Below are 19,010 nucleotides of genomic sequence, written 5' to 3'. Positions count from 1 at the left end.
GACAGTAGGACGACAGTGGAGTTGACAGTAGAATGGAAGATAGAGAGATGAGGTAGAGTGGTGATGCCACTAATATGTAAAATGTAAAATTATTCACAGCTCTAACAATCTTGATGTTATTTTACAAATAAAAGCATAAAATAGCTCTGTTACATCATTTGTAATAACAATTGATAATTTAAAACAAATAAATTTACCTATTTATTTATTTTTTGCTTAAAAATTTCACTTTGAACAAAATATTAAAATTTCATTGAAGTGCAAAATATTAGTATGGCCACAACGAAATTGTGTACATTCAAAATGGACAACTAAGTTGTTTTGTGTACATGCCCGCCATTGTTATGTTGCTGCCCTCTCACAAACGTTCTTGTAGTAGTAGGATTCACAACGCCGTTTTCAGTGCACTGTCGTGCTGCTGCAGTCTGTCGCTAGCATTGTGTTCCACACATAATACTTTAATTGCTATTCATACATTTTTTTTAATTTTCTAATTTTGGGTAGTCGAAAAAGTCTGTTCTTATTTTAAACCAAACTTTAACTTTTTTTTTATATTTATGCTAATAAATAAATAAAGAAGTATGTACCATTTTGGCCGACCACTTTTTGACATTTTTCCGCTAGAGAGAGATTCTATCAGTGTAAAACTTTCATCAGTGTAAATCGAAATTTCAAAATTTCCCGAACGGAAACAAGCGAACCATTCTGGTGCGAACAAACTGATACAGCATTGTCTCTGTAAACTTCAAAAATTTCATTGGAGGTTTGCGTTGCATAAATAATGCCTTTTTTATACAAAAATTTCAAAATATAGCGAATGTCTTTATTATTTTCATTAATTTTTGAAAAACTGTAACTTTTTTCAACTCAACTAAATTCTCATTTTGCTAACACTATATGGTATGATACAATGTGATTGGTAGCACTGGAGATATACTACTGCAACGACATCTATTGACAAAATACGAAAATACTTTTTCGAGTGCCCAATATATTTTGTTTAATTTTTAAATATAATTTGTTGACAAGATTATTTCTAGTTATTTGTTTTAAATAAGTAAATTAATTATCCTTTATTAAAGTATAAAGATTAAAACAAACTATTCCGATTAGTAATAAAAAATATATGGTTAACCTAAAGACCTTAAGTGTATAAAAAATATTCATAACTAGGAAAACTCTTAATTCGGCAATAATAAATAACAATAACAACAGGCAGGTCAGACCCTCTCTATTCTGAGCTCACTAGAAAACAAGCTCCACCTAGACTTGATATGGGTTCCCGGCCACATTTTCGGCAACGAAAAAGTAGACGAGTTGGCAAAAGGAGACTTTCTAAACGAATCCAAGCCTGCTATGGAGTATCGATTAGGAAAGAGCAAAATTTACAATTTCAACGATTAGCAAACAATAGATGGAAAAGTATAACAAAATACATTATTATTCAACATATGGCAAGAAAAGAACTAACGACTTATTAAATAGGTCCAGGAACAGTATCTACAGACTAACTGCTACTATAACAAGGCATTGGCTACTGGGAGAACATGCGTCCAAAATGGGTATGCCCTACAACAACATCTGGTGAGGCTGCGAACTAGTAGGGAATAAGGAAACAATTTTCCACTTTCTCTGTGAATGCCGAGCCCTATTGCAGATTCGACACAGAACACTTGGAATCCAACAAACACCAAAACTTGAATGGATGTCTAAAAAAGGATATCGGACATTGTATCTTCATCGAAACCACAAAATGGTTTGAAAGAGGAGATGAAAAGTGATAGCAATAACATAAAGTCTACGACCAAAGTGGCACAGCTAGTGCTAATTGAGCGGAAATAAAACAGGGCTGCACTCCTACCTACCTCTCAGTTATCAACTTCTAATATTGCGAGAGATATTGTGATTATTTGGCATCATTTCGTAAAATGTCAACAATTTATTTATAAACAAGCGTATACATTATGTATGTATGTATATTTAATGTCAATGAAGGAAATCAAAATTCAGTATACGCTAATAAATAACAACAAACATTTGAATTTTCCCAAGGCTCATAAAAATAATAAAAAATGGTTTTAGAAACGATTATTGCTAAACAAATAGAAAAAAAGTAAACACAAGCAATGAAACATATGTATATACATATGGATGTATACCAACTACATTACAAAAGTGTTCAGACTGCCATGTTTTTTAGCGCACACATATGCATAGCTACAAACATAGGCAAGTAAGTATTGATATTATTTAAGTAGCAAATTTTAATAATTCCAGTAGAGCAAATTACTTTTGATTACTGTGTGCTGTAAGTGAATAATAATTATTTTAGGATTAGAATTTTGACAAATTATTAAAAAAACTTAATAAGCGAAATATGAGAGCATATCAAAACGACAATTGATCAAAAAAATTTTAAGTTTTAATCAAGTAATTCAAGCACTGGCTACTTGATTTGTAACAATACATTTTTTATTTTATTCAAAAATCCAAAAAATCGGTAAATAATATTAATAATATAACACATCATAAATTAAAATAAATTAATGTCCATATTTTCTCAAAAACTCTCAATTTTCAAACCAATGTCTTATCGCGTTGCTATTTTTATGACCACCACTGTACATTTACACATTTTTATATGCAAATATATGCATATATGCATATGTACGCTCTTATCTAAGTATTCTCCTGTGAAATATGAAATGCATATGTACGTATATAAACAATGGCACGTAATGTATACATGTAAGTATGTGTGTAAGTAATTGCTGATACATAGGTTTCGAAGTTTTGTTATAGTAGCCATAAGCAATTGCGGCGAGCTTAGTTTACTTAAAGGGTTTAATTGGTGTTTAAAGCAACAAGTGTAATTTACGAGATAATTATTTATTGTGTACATATATTGTAGGCGATAACAACATGTCAATACAGTAGAATCAAAGCTACTGTTTGTTTTTTAAGTATTGAAATTAATTACATGAGACATATTTACATACAAGCATGCAAGTGTAATTATATCAACCTCAGCGCCTTTTACATCAATATTACATAATTTAATTGGTGCCAAATGTTTTTGGAAATTGCATTTGGCGCCTTATTTTGGACAGCAAAGACTGAGATTATAGGAAATAGTCTTACGTATTTAATCCATACGAGTTCTGTTTAAAGGAAAAAGTGAAATATCATTCTTTGTATAGAGAACTGCTTAGACTGTTCAGTAAACTCGTTCAAAATCTTCAACCGTGCGGGCTTTTAAAGATAAGAAATGTTTAAAAACTGATCCATGGACAGCAATTTCTTTCTCTCTTCTAATAAGTTTCTTAACTCTAATATATCCATAAGTATTCAATAGAACATTGAATTTTTAACATAAAAAATCAACCAAAAAAGTGAGGTTACATTTTTGATTATTCAATATTATTGCCATCGATATAAAAAAGTTGACAATACATGTTTTCATTGCCAAAGCAAGATTTCTTTAACGTTCCCGCTTTGTCTGACAATGTACAATAGCAAGGATCAGCATATCAACATACATGAATAATAACATTTTGTTAACATTTTAAAACTCTTACTTTATTCTTCACAACCTAAGTCTTCGCCCTCAAAGTAATCCCCTTGACCCCAATACACTTGTGTCAACATGTTGTCCAATTATCGAAACAGTCAATTTCCGGAATAGCTTTCAAGCCGGTTTCGCCGGAGCGGCTAGAAGTCACAAGAAGCTAAACCAGGCGAATACGGTGGTTGCGACACGATATTGGTTGAAATTTGGACGAAAAACTCACGAAAAATCAATGCGGTATGCAGTATAACGGTGCATTATCGTGGTGCAAAAAACATGAGTTGCCGGTCCATAATTCCGGCCTCCTTTTAGGAATAACTTCGATCAAACGACGCATAACACTCAAATAGTATTTTTTGCTGACAGTTTCGTTGGTCGGCAAGTATTGGCTTTGTACCACACCTCGATAATTGAAGAAAACTGCGTAGTTTTTCAGCTTCTGCTCACCTTCGTTACGACATTCGGCCAATTGATCGTCTGTTTCCGGGTCGTGAGTGTAGATCCAAGACTCATCGCCAGTAATAATACGTTTAATGACATCGGAAAGCATTGATTCACAGACGCTATCGCGGCACTGCTTAAAAAAAAATTGTGATTTTGGAACTAATGGTGCTTTCACTTTTCTTAGACCCAAATGATCTTTCAAAATAGTTTCACTGATTCTTCTAATATTCTTATGATGCCAGTAAGATCTTTGATTGCTAATCCTCTATTCTCAAGCACGAATTCCTTTATTTTATTGACGTATTGATCCTTAGTTGATGTTGAGCATTTGATTGTTTCCATATACAAAATTTAATAGAGCTTCTTTGTTGAATAATTTTACTCATCGTAAAAATCGCCGAGTGCATTTTAGGTATGTCAGAAAGACAAACGTATGCTAAACTGTTATTGTTACTGTTACTGACAGTCACCCAGAAAAAAAGTATATCGACAAATGGGTTTTGCCGTGAAATTTAAATTAAAAAGTATTAATATTTTTTGCCCACTAATATTTTTGTCATATACTATTGCATACATATGTATGTATGTATGTACTTTTAGCAAGCCTTCTACTTCTTTACTGCAAGCTAATCTTATTCTTCGCCAAAAGTCAATAACTGTTAACATATAATAAAATATTTTTAACATTTATTTTTAAAATTCTGTTTATATGTAGCATAGGTATTTATTTATTTAAACTAGTACTCACCGGCTTGAACTCTCCAGAATGTGGTTAAGCGTAGAAATAGTAATGCCGCAAATATGCTCGTTTTATTCAAACCGCCGCTTCTCCGAGGGTTTGTGTGCCTTATCGACGTGTGTGGAAGTCTCATCTTGATTTCGATGTGTTGAAGTATTTGTACAAATCATTTAAAACTAAAACTGGTTTGTAAACAAATATATTTGTTTTTATTTTTGCTGCGTCAATTTTTCACTTTTGATCTCTTAACACATTATTAATGTTTTACTATACATTTTAACATAGTTGTGTGAGAGTTTGCGCAATGAAATCACATCTTAAAACAATGCCAAAAAGCGATCTGCAATTAATTTGAAATTTCATTTATGTATTTATTAATTAATGTTTTTTTTAAAGCTTAAGTGTGAGTAATTTTACTTTCTATTACACATTTTTTTATTGTCGCGACAATAAGCGCAAAATTTCTAAAATATAAACAAGTTTTTACAGATATTTTTTTAAATGCACTTTGAATCACTATTTCACTTCATACAATTAGTAATTTCTAATTTGAACGAATGTTGCGCGATTTAATCGCCTCGCACTGTACGCGGCCAAGTCATTTTGACGACTACTCATATTGTTGATATGTATTTGTTTTCAATCAAATTTTGTAAACAACAAAAATGAGCGGTAAAAAAATACAATTTTTATCACAACATATTATGCTCATATGAACCACAATGATGTGTACGTCTTACGAGACTCTATGCTTAAACCGTTTTGCTACTGTTTTCCACTGCATAAAGTTATCGTTCGTCGCTTTGTATCTGAAATTATAAGAAGAGAAGCAAAAGGTTATTTTATGTAGTTGCATATAATCAGCTCGTTTATTGCAAGTACCAAAGATATGAAACAATATACATATGTATAAGTAAGAAAGCGGCAAAGGTTTTATACCGATGACACGTTTTTTCAATGCTAAATTAACTTAAAACATCAAACTTTTCAATAAAATATAAAAACTCATTACAAATTATTTCAGAACTTATAAAATGTTGTTCTATTTCGGGCTGGCACATTGCCAGTCTTGAAATTATGCGTTATATCTTTCTAACTAGTAGTTTGAAGTCGCATTAACTACAGCCTTGAATAAACCATCATTGGGTAAAAACAGTCGATTGAATCGAAACTATAATACTCTAATACAAATAAAAACTTTTCTTTAGTGGTCGCAACTGAACAATATATTCGGTACATAATTAGCATAAAATGACAAAATTTCATGAATATATCCGGCAGCTATATTCCATAGTGACAAATGACGCAAGTGTGGAAAGTTCTCTGATCGCCATTCACTTGGGAGTGGTCAGAAACGATTTTTTACATATGACTCAAGCAGCTCACGACTTCCGGTCTTTGACCAAGTGTCCTCTGGGTAGCCTAAGAACATCCATTTTAAGGCGAGCTAAAGTGAGAAGGCGAAACATCCCCTGCATAGGGTTGTGCGCTGTCTTGGGCCACGTAAAAAAACACCCCCAATGAAAACGCAACAACAGCCTCGAATGAGATCGCATTCGATGGAACGATGAGCTGTACGAGATATACGACGACATTGACATAGCTCAGCGAGTTAAAAGACAGCGGCTACGCTGGCTAGGCCATGTTGTCCGGATGGACGAAAACACTCCAGCTCTGAAAGTATTCGACGCAGTATCCGCCGGGGGAAGCAGAGGAAGAGGAAAACCTCCACTCAGTTGGAAGGACCAAGTCTAGAAGGACCTGGCTTCACTTGGAATATCTAAGTGGCGCCACGTAGCGAAAAGAAGAAACGACTGGCGCGCGGTTGTTAACTCGGCTATAATCGCGTAAGCGGTAACTACGCCAATCAAGAAGAAGAAGATCGCTCTCATATTTGACATATTAGTTAAAGACAGTTCTACCTAGAGAATTTAAAATACAAATTTCTTTTACTTTTTTGATATAATGTACATATGTACATATATACTATATAAGGTCTCCGACGTTTCCTAGTGGGTGTTAAAAACCTTCGCGGCAAATTTAATATACCCTGTTCAGGGTATAAAAATGAATATGCTCTGTGCATCATGTTGAGAGTATAACAACAAACTTGTTATCTACAAGTACATTTATTATTTATAAAGTAAAGCTTATAATATAACGTAAAAATGCTTCTGAGAATATGGTGATAAGAAAGCATTCTGAATATACAAGTTGTTTTGCGAGTATTCCCAACGATGAGAGAGTCTCATATTATTCTATTTAGTGCGCCAAATTCTCTAACACCCTTGGAAATTTCTGCGCATTTCTTTAGGTCGAGTTTTCAAATTTTTGTGACATTTTTAGGTTTGGTTATTTTTGAGCGGATGGTCAGCTTCGAAACGCAATGACAATAAATAATAAATTCAAATTACATCCGTCACCTGCGTATATATATTATATACAATATAATTTGAATTGCTTCACTTTTTTGGAATGTCGAATCAAGTTTTCAGGGCATTAAAAACGATTAAAAAATTAACAATATTAATGCGGAACAGAGTGCGGTAACCATTTGAATATACACACATATGTATGTGTCCAAAATAAATTATATACATATGAATAATACATATAAATAAATGTGTACGCGTCTCGAATTAAGCTTCGAATCAAGTAGACGCTATTGTGTCAAATATGAAAAGCAGACTTTGCTGTTATTTATGGATATTGTTATTCATGCCCATAGTTACATATATATGTAGAACGGAAGTCCCGAGTTTTTGGTGCAGACATATTTAGAAAAGAATGCAATTGAGGAAATTCTACAGATTTACGTAATACAATGGCGCTCATATACATACATACGTACATACATATATTAGTATATACTTATTTATAGAAAATAATCTTTAGTAATTAGGTTAATTTCTAATAATAGATTTCACTAATTTATGTATACTGAAGCATCTGTGTATGTACATATATACAGCTTGCATTTCCATACATATTGGGTAGTCGAATAAGTCATTTCGTATTTCATCAATAGATGTCGTTGTAGTCCTATATTATATCTCAAGTGCCCAATCACAACGTCATACCATATAGTGTTGGAAAGGTGAGATTTTAAGCTCTATTTAATAAAAAAAAAATTAAATTCGGGGAAGTTGAAAAAAGGTTACAGCTTTGCAAAAATGAGTGAAAGTAATAAAGAAATTCACCAAATTTTCAAATTTTTGTATAAAAAGAATACCAGTCACCAATGAAATTTGTGAAGTTTACGGAGGCGATGCTGTATCAGTTCGTATAGCAAAGTTGCTGAAATTATGGAAAAGATTGACCAGGACCGGGACCGTCACATAGCAGCAATGACGTCGGTAAGGAACTTAACATTCAACATCAAACGGTGTTGAACCATTTAAAAAAGGCTGGCTACAAAAAGATGTTCGATGTTTGGGTACCACAAAAATTTTCTGTGAATCGAATTAACATCTGAGATTCTTTGCTGAAACGAAATCAATTCGAACCATTTCTGAAGCGAATGGTAACAGGAAACGAAAAGTGTTTCAAATACGACAATAATGTGCTGAGTGTTTGGTGGGATTGGAAAGGAATAATCCACTATGAGCTGATGACCAGAACTTATCAACAGAAAGACTTCGTCTTTTATCAGAACAACGCTAGACCACACACATATTTGATGACACGTCAAAAACTGGAAGAGCTTGTCTGGGAAGTTTTGATGCATCCACCAAATAGCCCTGACAGCACAATCGGACTACCATTTGTTTCAGTCAATGTAGAACTCCCTTCATGGAGTAAAGTTGGCAGACAAGCCTGTAAAAATTAATTGTCGCAGTATTTTGCCGAGAAACCAGAGGAGTTTTAAACGATTGGAATAATGTTTCTTGCGGAAACGTGGCAAAATGGTACATATTTGGTTCGTTAAAGTTCATTATGAATATAAAAGAAAAAAAAAATAAGTTGAAGTTTGATTAAAACTAGGAAAAGACTTTTTTGACTACTCAATATATAATTTGATATTTTAATAAAATTTTGATGGGAACTGGAAGCTGTCGTTTGCCGGCAAAGCTTTCACTGTAAAACATGTTGTATTTCAGTTAAAATTTAAATTTGTATAAGAACTCTATTATAAGAAATCATATATATCTTTATAAAAAATATAATATGTTTGTGTGTTTTTAGTCATATGTACATATCTATAAAATGTTTATTTTTCCAACAAAGTCCGAGATTACATCGCAAGCTTTATTTCCGCTTTCAACATAAAAACGGGCAATAAAAATCCTAACATTAGATAAAATTCTGAAAATTCTGAAAATTTGAAATTTATTATAAAATCTTGCATATACATATATTAAAAGGTATTAAGGGTTTGACTTGACATTAAAAAAGTCTCGCAAACTTGTTAACAAAACCGCAACTGGGAAATGTGATCTTGCAAAGCATTCAAGTATAAATAAATACATTTATATTATATTTAACTGAATGCTTTGCGGTATAACAACAAATTCATTTATGAAACCAGTGCCATTGAGGTTCAACCATCAATGAATACATTTGCCACGAAAACCATCAATAAAATGTTCTTAACCACAAAGTAGAGTGTGCATATTTGATATGTAGGAGTAAAGGTTGAAAAACCAAATAGCAAGCAAACTTAATGCATACAAATTGAAAGTAGTATATAAACTAATTGTTCCTGTAGATTTGTATGTACAGTGTATTTATGTACCTATGTAAGTATAATAAGGTTAGTTAGTTTTAGTGCTAGATATCAAATCATTTGGGTGCAATAAAAACAGCTTTGCATATGAGCGCATAAAAATATATACACCTGTAACGAAGAATTAGTACATACAAAGAAAGTAAACGTAGCGTTTAAGGCCATATACTTGTTCTCTCTGCATACACTTCTATACATATGTACGTACGTATCTAACAATTTAGAAACACACTGCATAACTAAAGAGATAAGAACTTTTATAATTTAATTAATATAATAAAAAAACGTCATTTGTGTACATACCATATACATATGTATATATACATATGTATTTGTATATAGTACAAAAATGAGAAACAACAAAAGAGCAAACGGATAAAAGCTTAGCATTCTATTTGCATGCAGTAGTGGCGCACCTTAATAGCAAAATAAAAAAGAAATTAAATGAAAAATTGTATACAAGCCAAGGAAAGTACTTTTTGTGGTTATAAGCTTTAGTGTACATTTAGGGGGTCCCGGTGGTCTAGAATTTTCAAAAAATCGATTTTTTTTTTGATAGTTCGAAAGTATAGTCCTTTAAGATTATACTGTATACTTGGAAGGATATTCGCATTATTTTAGCTTATACAGCCGTTTTAGCAGGTAGCACGGGTATCTAAAATATAGACACTCTAAACATTAAAACTCATTTATCTCAAAGCTACTTTTTTCGGCGTGCCATTGATGATAAAAAAACTGTCCATCCGACTCACTTGAAATTTTAATATGGTGTTTATAAGATCAATATCTATCGCTGGGAATACAATCAAATTTTAATTTTAAGAACTTCGATTTTATTTCGATCTAAAACTGCTTCAAAAATAGCTGTTTTCAGAATGTGAACTTCAAAAGCGCGAATAGAGGAAGTTTAACCTGCAAAAACGTTTGCTAATCTCTTTTGCACTTTCCCCACTTTTCCGAAGTTTGGGTGTTTCTCTCTCCTATTTTGTATACTCTTGCAACATGTTGCTACAGATTTATATAGTTTTGTTCATCTAACGTTGAATATATCATGTAAAACTTCTTCTTCTACTGGCGTAGACACCGCTTACGCGATTATATTAACATCAGCGCGCTTTTCGCAAGGTGGCGCCAATTGGATATTCCAAACGAAGCCAGGTCCTTCTCCACCTAGTCTTTTCAACGGAGTGAAGGCCTTCCTCTTCCTCTGCTTCCCACGGCGGGTACTGCGTCGACTACTTTCAAAGTTGGGGTATATAGAGTTTTACTTATACCTATAAATGATCAGGATGATGAGACGAGTTGAAATGCGAGTGACTGTCTGAATATCCGTCCGTCCGTCTATGAGAGCCATAACTTGAGTAAACATTATGATTTCTTTTTGAAAATTGGTACACCTTCACAAAAAAGTGGGCACATGTGGGCATAAATTAAAAAAAAAAAACCGTGGCCCTGCCCTCTAAGAAGTTTAAAGTATATATATCCTAATTTATTAAAGCTAAAAAACAAATTTGCTCGGGGCAAATCGTCATTGTAAGACTGCAGGAAATCAGGTAATAACCCCGTCCACTCCTCATATATCAGTTGTTGTAAAAAGTACAAAAAGTGCAATAAATCAACAAATAAATACGCCAAAGGCATTAAATTTTAGATAAGGGATGATACAAGAGGACTTTATAGGAGCCGGGGTAAAAATGATATGCCGGTCGTGGCACCGCCCACATTTGGGTAAAAAACCATATCTCACCAACCAATCTCGACCAAATTTAGTATATAAATTATCTTATCGTTCTAACATTAAAGTGTGAAAATGGGCGAAATCGGACTACTACTCCACCTACTTCCCATATAACACAATTTTAAATTCAATCTTCAATTGCGAACTTTTCATCGAAAATATCAGTCAATATGTGAGATATATTATATAAATTCGGATCCTTTTCCAATAATCCTATGTGTATTTCCAATAATCCTATGTGTCAACCGGTTGACTTTATACTGTAGTATGTCGGAAATAATGTGAGTTATCTAAATAAAATTGAGAGAGCGTAGTTTTATAATAACGGTTCATCTTTTAACCTAAATAAAATCAGATGAAAAGTTTCCCTTTTCATGAGTGTAACATGTTCGGTGTTATCCAACCCCAACCCAAAATTCCCATATTTCATGCTTAAATGTGAAGAGAAGAGTCAAGTACGGGTGCTGTAAGCAGCACTTTGCAGCGTGGATTTATAATTGATTAGCCAATTAGCTTGCATATATGAAGAAAACATATTTGTTTGCAAATATTATTTCATATTTCTTTACTGGGTTCTGCAAAAAAATTAAAAGAAGTTGTATATTCGTAAAAAATTATTTCAATTGTTTAAAATTTGTAAAATTTTTTTAAAGGCTACAGAGTTGCTGGTATCGCACTTCCATAAACCTTTATTTTAGCACTATGAACCAATTTTAGCAATATGACTGAATTACTTTTTTTCGTAAATTATTTATGGCGTTAAAATTGATTCTTATCGTTGATTAAAAAATAAAAAAAAAGGAAAGGTAGAAAAAGCTATACTCAATTAAATTTGATAAGAAATCATAAACAAAAATTTGATTCAAATATTAGTCATTCCCTTTTAACCTGGTAACCGTGATCTCTCACCGGTTTCCAAGTGCGCTTTCATTAAACTTATTTGGAATCGACTCAGATAACACAATATGGACGTACACTAAAAAAATACAACGTACACAATATACATAAATATTTAATAGATATATATATAACTGAAAACACGTGTGTACGAGTGTTTTTTATCTGTTTACTCTGATATAATATAAAGATAAGCATTTATAGGTTAGGAGTTAAAAATTGTCAATATATCCCAGAAATTTGTACCACTTATGTATTGAACGATATATAAATATAAAAAAAATTATAGGATTAAGCTATTGGAAAATTATTTACATTTTAAAAATTGTGATTGTGTGAGAATCAATGAGTAATAGTTGCAATGAAAGTGTGAATAAGAACTGGCGGTTCGTGCTTATTTATGTGATATCCATATTTGTATATTGAAATGGGTCAAGAGCATATGAAACATATTTGCTGTGATTAATATTTTACTTTCAAAGAGAATTGAGGAAAACGCGTGATTTCTCAATAATAAAAAAAATCCAAAAAGGTAAATAAATATAAAATTCTTCAAATTTGTAAATTTTTCTTACGATTTTCCTTCACTTTTGAGCTAATTTTAAAATATGTTTACAATCTCATTTACATTTCCTATAAATATTTGTATTGAAAAGCTATACACAGAAAATTTGGCTTATTCATGAAAATTTCCGAAACCATGTCACCATTGAAAGAAATTATTCTCGGAACCCAGAAAAAATCTTTGAATGAAAAGTGGGACGTCTGGTACGTAAACACCGGTTGCGCTTAATTTTAAAACTTTCATCTTTACAAAAATATTTTTAATTCTTCGAAATATAAAAATATTTTGAGCTCTTCGAAACACTGTTATACGCACGCTCATTAATCTGTTAAACTACGTGCATATTTTTTTTGTTGCTTTATGCAAGTGAGCAGTCCAGAAATAAATTCCTTGAGAACGTGTACTTTTGTGCTACAGCAAATTGCTGCTTCAGAATGTTGCCACTGCAATTACATCGACAAGAATTTGCGTCAATCTTGCTAAATATAAGATACAATCTCACATCACTCAAAGCTGTAGAGATGTTGATGGCATGAAGAAAAACAAGGAATAATAACATGATGGAAACACAAAACATAGAAAATGCCAATAAGGCTTTAAGTACGAAACCAGTTTCAGAAGAAGCTGTTGTTATAGGCTCTTTTCTTCCCTGTATCTCAATATAAAAGTGTAAGTATGTATATAGTTGAAATCAGTAAAAGATTACACTTCTTTTACATCTTGACGAAAAATTACAATATTATGTATGTATATGTATATACAAACCTTTTAATAGTGGTACAAAATGATCCGGCGATACGCTAGTCTATACCGTTTGGCGAATCGAAAAGAAAATATAAATCCCTTCAAGGAAAAAAGTCAACTTTTTATATATAATATATATACCTTTCGATTTTGTGATCTTGGTAAATCTGAAAGTGCTGATTTTTAAAAACGAATACTTTTTACCAACATATATTATTTTCTGGAAGTGAAGGGCGAAAAAAGAAAAGAAAATACAGTGCTTGATGTAAAGAATATAATATAGATAGCCAAACATGGAAACGGTAGGCAAATGGTTTCAAGTGCCCTGGTTTCATCTGTGGCTTTTATAGAGTGTATAATGGAGCTCAATCTTTATAAAAACATATTGGTATTGGAAACCATTGGATTTTTAAACGAGATAACTATACAAAGCACGATGTTTGAGACTGGCTTCTATATAATGCCTCCAGACAATTAAATCCACCACTACCACAGCCACCAGATACTCATGTGGGCAGAAAATGGAAAGACTTTTTTATTTAAACTTTACGCGAATAACTGTCAGAGAAAGCTGTGCCAAATGTCACATCAAAATAATCATTAGTGTTTAGAATAGCTAGTAAGAGAAGTTTAGCATACTACTATGAGCAAAAAAATAGTACTTGGCCCAAATACATATGTGCCAGCGTTATTTTCAATATCCTTCAATGAGCGTAACAATTCACTTGACTCAAAACGGTTTTCCCGGAGCGGAGTTTTCTGAATAGCCAGAAGTCACACGGAGATAAGTCAGGCGAATACGATGGAACGATTTAGTTGAAAATTTGTGGAAAAGCTCACGAAGAAGCAATGTAGTATGCGACGATGCATTATCGCGGTACAAAAAAAGCTGTCGGCTAATAATTACAGCCTCTTTTTACGAAAAGCTTCGCCAAACGACGCATAACCCTAAAATAGTACTCCTTGTTGACAGTTTGGTCGCTCAGACCGAATTCGAAGTGTACCACACCTTAATAATCAAAGAAGACAATCAACATAAGTTTGATTCTTGGCCTGCTTTGACCACTTCGTCTTTTTTTATTCGCCAACTGATCGTCTGTTTCCTATACTAATCGCCAGTAATAATACGTTTCATGACATCCCGATAAACGGAAAGCCTTGTTTCACAGACGTTAATACAATTGGGGCGTTCACAACCTCTCTTAAGGCATCGTAAAGTCGTAAAATTTTAAATTTTTACACTTGTTTAAGTAAAAATTAGGGTTATCACATGTCTCTTAAAGTTATAAGTTATAACGATTCGAAAACATAGCATTGAGAATTGTAAATGTGTAAGCTCATTTTTGTATGTAATCCAACAACAATTTTTTTTTAAACAAGTGTAAAAATTGAAAATTTTACGACTTTACGATTTAAGACAGGTTGTGAATACCCCAATTGTTGTTTTTTGAAGAAATTTAGTAATTTTAGAACCAATCCTTTCGATATTCCAACGAATCCAGTAAGATCTTTGATTGTTATTCAACGGTTTTCAAGCACCAATTCCTTTATTTTATTGACGTTTTGATCATCAGTTGATGTAGATGGTCGTCCTGGACGTGGTTCGTCGTCAACGCGTTTTCGATCCTCTTTGAATAATTCATGCCAATCAAAAGCATTTGCTCGCGACAAACAATTATGAACTTAGGCCTTTTCCAATATTTATATGGGAATTTGATTCCGCATACAGAATTAATAGAACTTTTTTGTTGAATAATTTCACTCATCGTAAAAATCGCCCAATGTATTTTACATAAGTAAAGTTCAGAAAAGAAAGCTTATAGTATAATTCTAATTATTTCATATTTCGTATTTGAAACGTTCTAGAAAGGAAAATATGTGAATATCCGAGCTTTGGTCTTGGTTTTGCTATACCAAGCTAAGGCACTGTGAAACGTACGCAAAAATTGCTTGACTAGCAAATGTCCTTGAGAAATAGTGGAGGTAGTTGACGAACAGACATACATGGCATGCAACATGTTGCCAAGGTGATCAATGGTCAAAACAAATTTTAAATTGCCCTGTTTATTTATTGCCTTGCGGAAAATCAACGTCATGCCTCAAATGTTAAACGTCACCAGTTGTAGTCGCTAAGACAGCTGCAACATGCCTGCCGCCGTCTGCATGCTTACTCGCATTATATGTATGTACCTACATATATAGTATAATATTATATGTATATATATAAATATATGAATATTTGCGGCAAGTTGTGAATCGCCTACGACTCTGACTGTTGTCTGCAAAATGTCTGTGCGAACATTTGAGGAATACGAGTATACAGCTATATGTATGAATATACGCTAAAAATGTTGTGGATAAAAAGTGATAACTGGGGCACTGAATGTACGAATATAGGCATATGAGTTTGTTTAAGGTAGTTTGAAGACTCATGGACTATACCTTTACAGGGTTGCCAACTTACATAATTCATCTATATATATACATCTTTTTTCAGAAGAACGTCCGTCAGCGGCATTCTGCGGTATTGGCGATGTCTGCGGCTTCAAACAATTTGTTTCAACAACGTTTGCGGTTGGCAGTTCCTAGTTCAAATTGCCGGCTACTGGACATTTCACATGCATACTGTCGTGACTTGTTTAAAACGATTCGTTGGGATTTTAATGCATGCGCTTTATTTTTAAATATATACACAAGTTCTCTTTTCTCTACCACGTACTTTTATGTATATTTATTCGCTCTTCGATCGTATAGGCCTCCAGTGCGTGATGATTGCCGCTGAACATTGATTTAATTTATGTTGCAACGCCGCACTGCTAGTCGTGCCAGTGCAGACACGCCTTCTTTGGCTGCTGTGTGCCTGTCAATGTCACAGGAAGCTGTGGGTTGTGCAACATGCCTTCGTGCTAAGGATGAGGATATAATTTTATTTATTCATGCAACATTGTAGGTCTAAAAATGCATGCCTTTATTGCTAATTAAAACAATTAACATGTCATCCGTTGCTGCTGTTGAGAAACTTGCTATATTAATTATTATTTTTTTTTAAAGAAATTTGCAAATAAGTACATATGACTAGATACGACAAAATAGTTTAATTTGTTGTTGCGTATTTAGAATTGATTCAAAGTATAATAAACAGAGTGTCTTGGTAGATATTAGTTTCTATAATGATTTCAAAATAATTTCTTAAGTTGTCTTAAAATTTCACGAAATCTTTTGAATAATAAATTTTTTTAAGAGAGTTTGAGTTCATATGAGGCATGAGTACTTTCGAGTTCTTGAGATCGGCCTAAGTTTAATTATAAGCTCATATTAAACCGGTTTGATTACTTGTGAATATTTTTCAAAGGCGATAAGAAAAATTATTTACATTGAGGCTCATTTATGTACGTTAAGACAATAAAGCACCCGGAAATTGCAATTAAATTCTCCGGGTAAATGATATAAAATGAATGGTAGGATTACTGTACCAAATATGAGAGCGATCTGTTCACCTGTTTGTTTACAGTAGCTGCTTAAATCGGTACACCTCATTAGTGTGTATCGATTTTTACAATGGCTAAAAATATCGAACAAAGAATTTGTCTCAAATTGTGTATTTCGTGAGCAGAATTTTAGGAAAGACTTAGGATGATTGAGTTTTATCAAAAACACAAACCTACGATTGCTACAAAGCCTTCGAAGACGGTCGAAAGATCACTGAAGGCATTGAAGGCCTCCTTCTGGACGACTTTCAACTTCAACTGTTGAAAATATTAACAAATGGTGCTTCAAAATCGTTAGGCAAGTGTTAGAAAAATAGCAAGAGAGCTCGTTACTTCTCGCAAGTCCGTACGAATGGTTTTGGTGTATATTTAGGGTATGAAACATGTTCTTGCTTGACTCCCCATAAAGTTGATTTTTTTTAAAAGGACTACGACTGGAACCGAATTTAAAGCAAAAGCGCAATGAATAGCATCGATCAACTACCGTGTTCACTAGATTTGGCTCCGTCTGATTTTTTCTTTCTCCCCAAACATAAATAGCCGCCCCGTGGAACCCGTTTTCGGTCAATCAAAGAGATAAAACAAAATCCATCGAAGGAGCTGAAGGCCATCCCAAGAAGTGCTTATGAAAAGTGTTTCGAGGACTGGAAGACATAATTGGTGGGAATTGTTTGAAGGCGATAAAAAAAAATATTGATGAATAATTAACTATTTTGCATTTTATTTACAATTTACGTGTACTCTTTTGTCACATTATATGTATGTATATCAAAAACAAATAAAGAAATACACATTTGTCTAACACGTTTTATTTTTTTAACCATAAAATTATTAAGTAGGAATTTCTTGAAAACAAATGTTAGTCATTTATGAAAAGCAACAGTAATCAAATAATTGCAAATTGACAATGGAATGACGTCATTCAACGAATAACCAGTTTCGATAGACTTCGATGAGCGCAACACATAATATAGTGAGTATAAGCACAGACTTAGGCTTTGCGTGAAAATATTGAAACCATGACATGAATGTATGGTAAACAGCTGTGTCAATAACTTGAAATGTGGCACTACAAATTATTTAATTTTGTTAAATAAAAAACATTTTTTTTTATATGGAATCTGGGCTTCAATTTCTTTCATTAGAATGCGCGAGTCTTTTCCGATTAAAAGTTCATGAATGATCGCTAAAGCAGCGCTTATATGGTATCATGTAAATTAATTTCACTTACACAGTATGGCATATGTACATACATATATTTGTATGTGTTTATATAAACGTGTATACTGTATAGGTTAGAACGCATCTTCGTTGTTTCTTTATAATTGTAGATGTTTGTGAATTTAGTTAATTTTGCAATGTAATTGAGATGTATATAATAAAAGACAATTAATAAATGTGTGCAAGTGTGTAACTAAAAGCTTTTAGATAGGTCTATTTAGCGACAATTCTACAAAAGTGACATACGTACGTATGTGCATCTTCGTTTCCTCTTATGGAATGTTTAAAACGTAATAATACGTTTTTCTCAGAATTATTTCTAATTTTTCACAATGATGACTTCAAACGAAGTTGTCTTAGATGCCAGATTTGGTGAAAATATCTTGTGAACAAAGAAGTTTTCAGTGCAAGCACTATAATACTGCGTTTGACACCATAAAACGTGAAAGTATTTGGGAGTCGCTTCGATCCAGAGAAATTCTTGAGGTGCTTACAACTTTAATCAAAGTACATCTTCAAGATCTCTCATATGCGGATTATATTTGTTTAACGTCTGTGACGCAAATATCATTCCAAACAAAAATCTGTGGTGTGGTAGCCTACCGTTATCAGCAACGACATGCAATAGCATCCATAACATCGAACACTGCAAAAAATGCTACAGAAGTTTGCCGACATGCCCTGGAGTGGAACCCTCACGGAAATCGTAAGACAGGTAAAAGAGAAATCAATGATTTTGAGAACGAATTAAAGATACTAGCAAAAACCAGGAGCAGATGGAAATCATTTATTGAGGCCCTATACTTCAGTGGTGGGAGTTACAGGAAACGATGATGATACAATGACTTAATTTATATCGTTCAGTTTCTATCGCAGCTAT

The 19,010-nt window shown here is 33.0% G+C and overlaps 1 protein-coding gene across 10 annotated transcripts in view; it reads right to left on the bottom strand.

Annotated features, from left to right (window-relative positions):
- The window catches only part of LOC108974828 (platelet-derived growth factor receptor alpha), a 61,938-nt gene that overhangs the window by 17,633 nt on the left and 25,295 nt on the right, over window positions 1-19,010 (bottom strand). For 9 of the 10 annotated variants that reach the window (XM_018942902.1, XM_018942905.1, XM_018942904.1 and 6 more), the window contains exon 2: window positions 4,761-5,091. In XM_018942902.1, coding sequence (XP_018798447.1) covers window positions 4,761-4,884 — 124 coding nt within the window. In that variant the 5' untranslated portion in view covers window positions 4,885-5,091. Of the gene's footprint in view, window positions 1-4,760; window positions 5,092-5,283; window positions 5,561-19,010 lie in introns of all 10 variants that reach the window. The other variant, XM_018942900.1, reaches the window with a different exon arrangement.

This window comes from Bactrocera latifrons, unplaced genomic scaffold (genome assembly GCF_001853355.1).
Source record: "Bactrocera latifrons isolate USDA-ARS-PBARC rearing strain unplaced genomic scaffold, ASM185335v1 scaffold_59, whole genome shotgun sequence".
NCBI lineage: Eukaryota > Metazoa > Arthropoda > Insecta > Diptera > Tephritidae > Bactrocera > Bactrocera latifrons.
The sequence above is the reverse complement of the archived record's forward strand: the minus strand, read 5'-3'. Positions and strand labels throughout refer to the sequence as shown.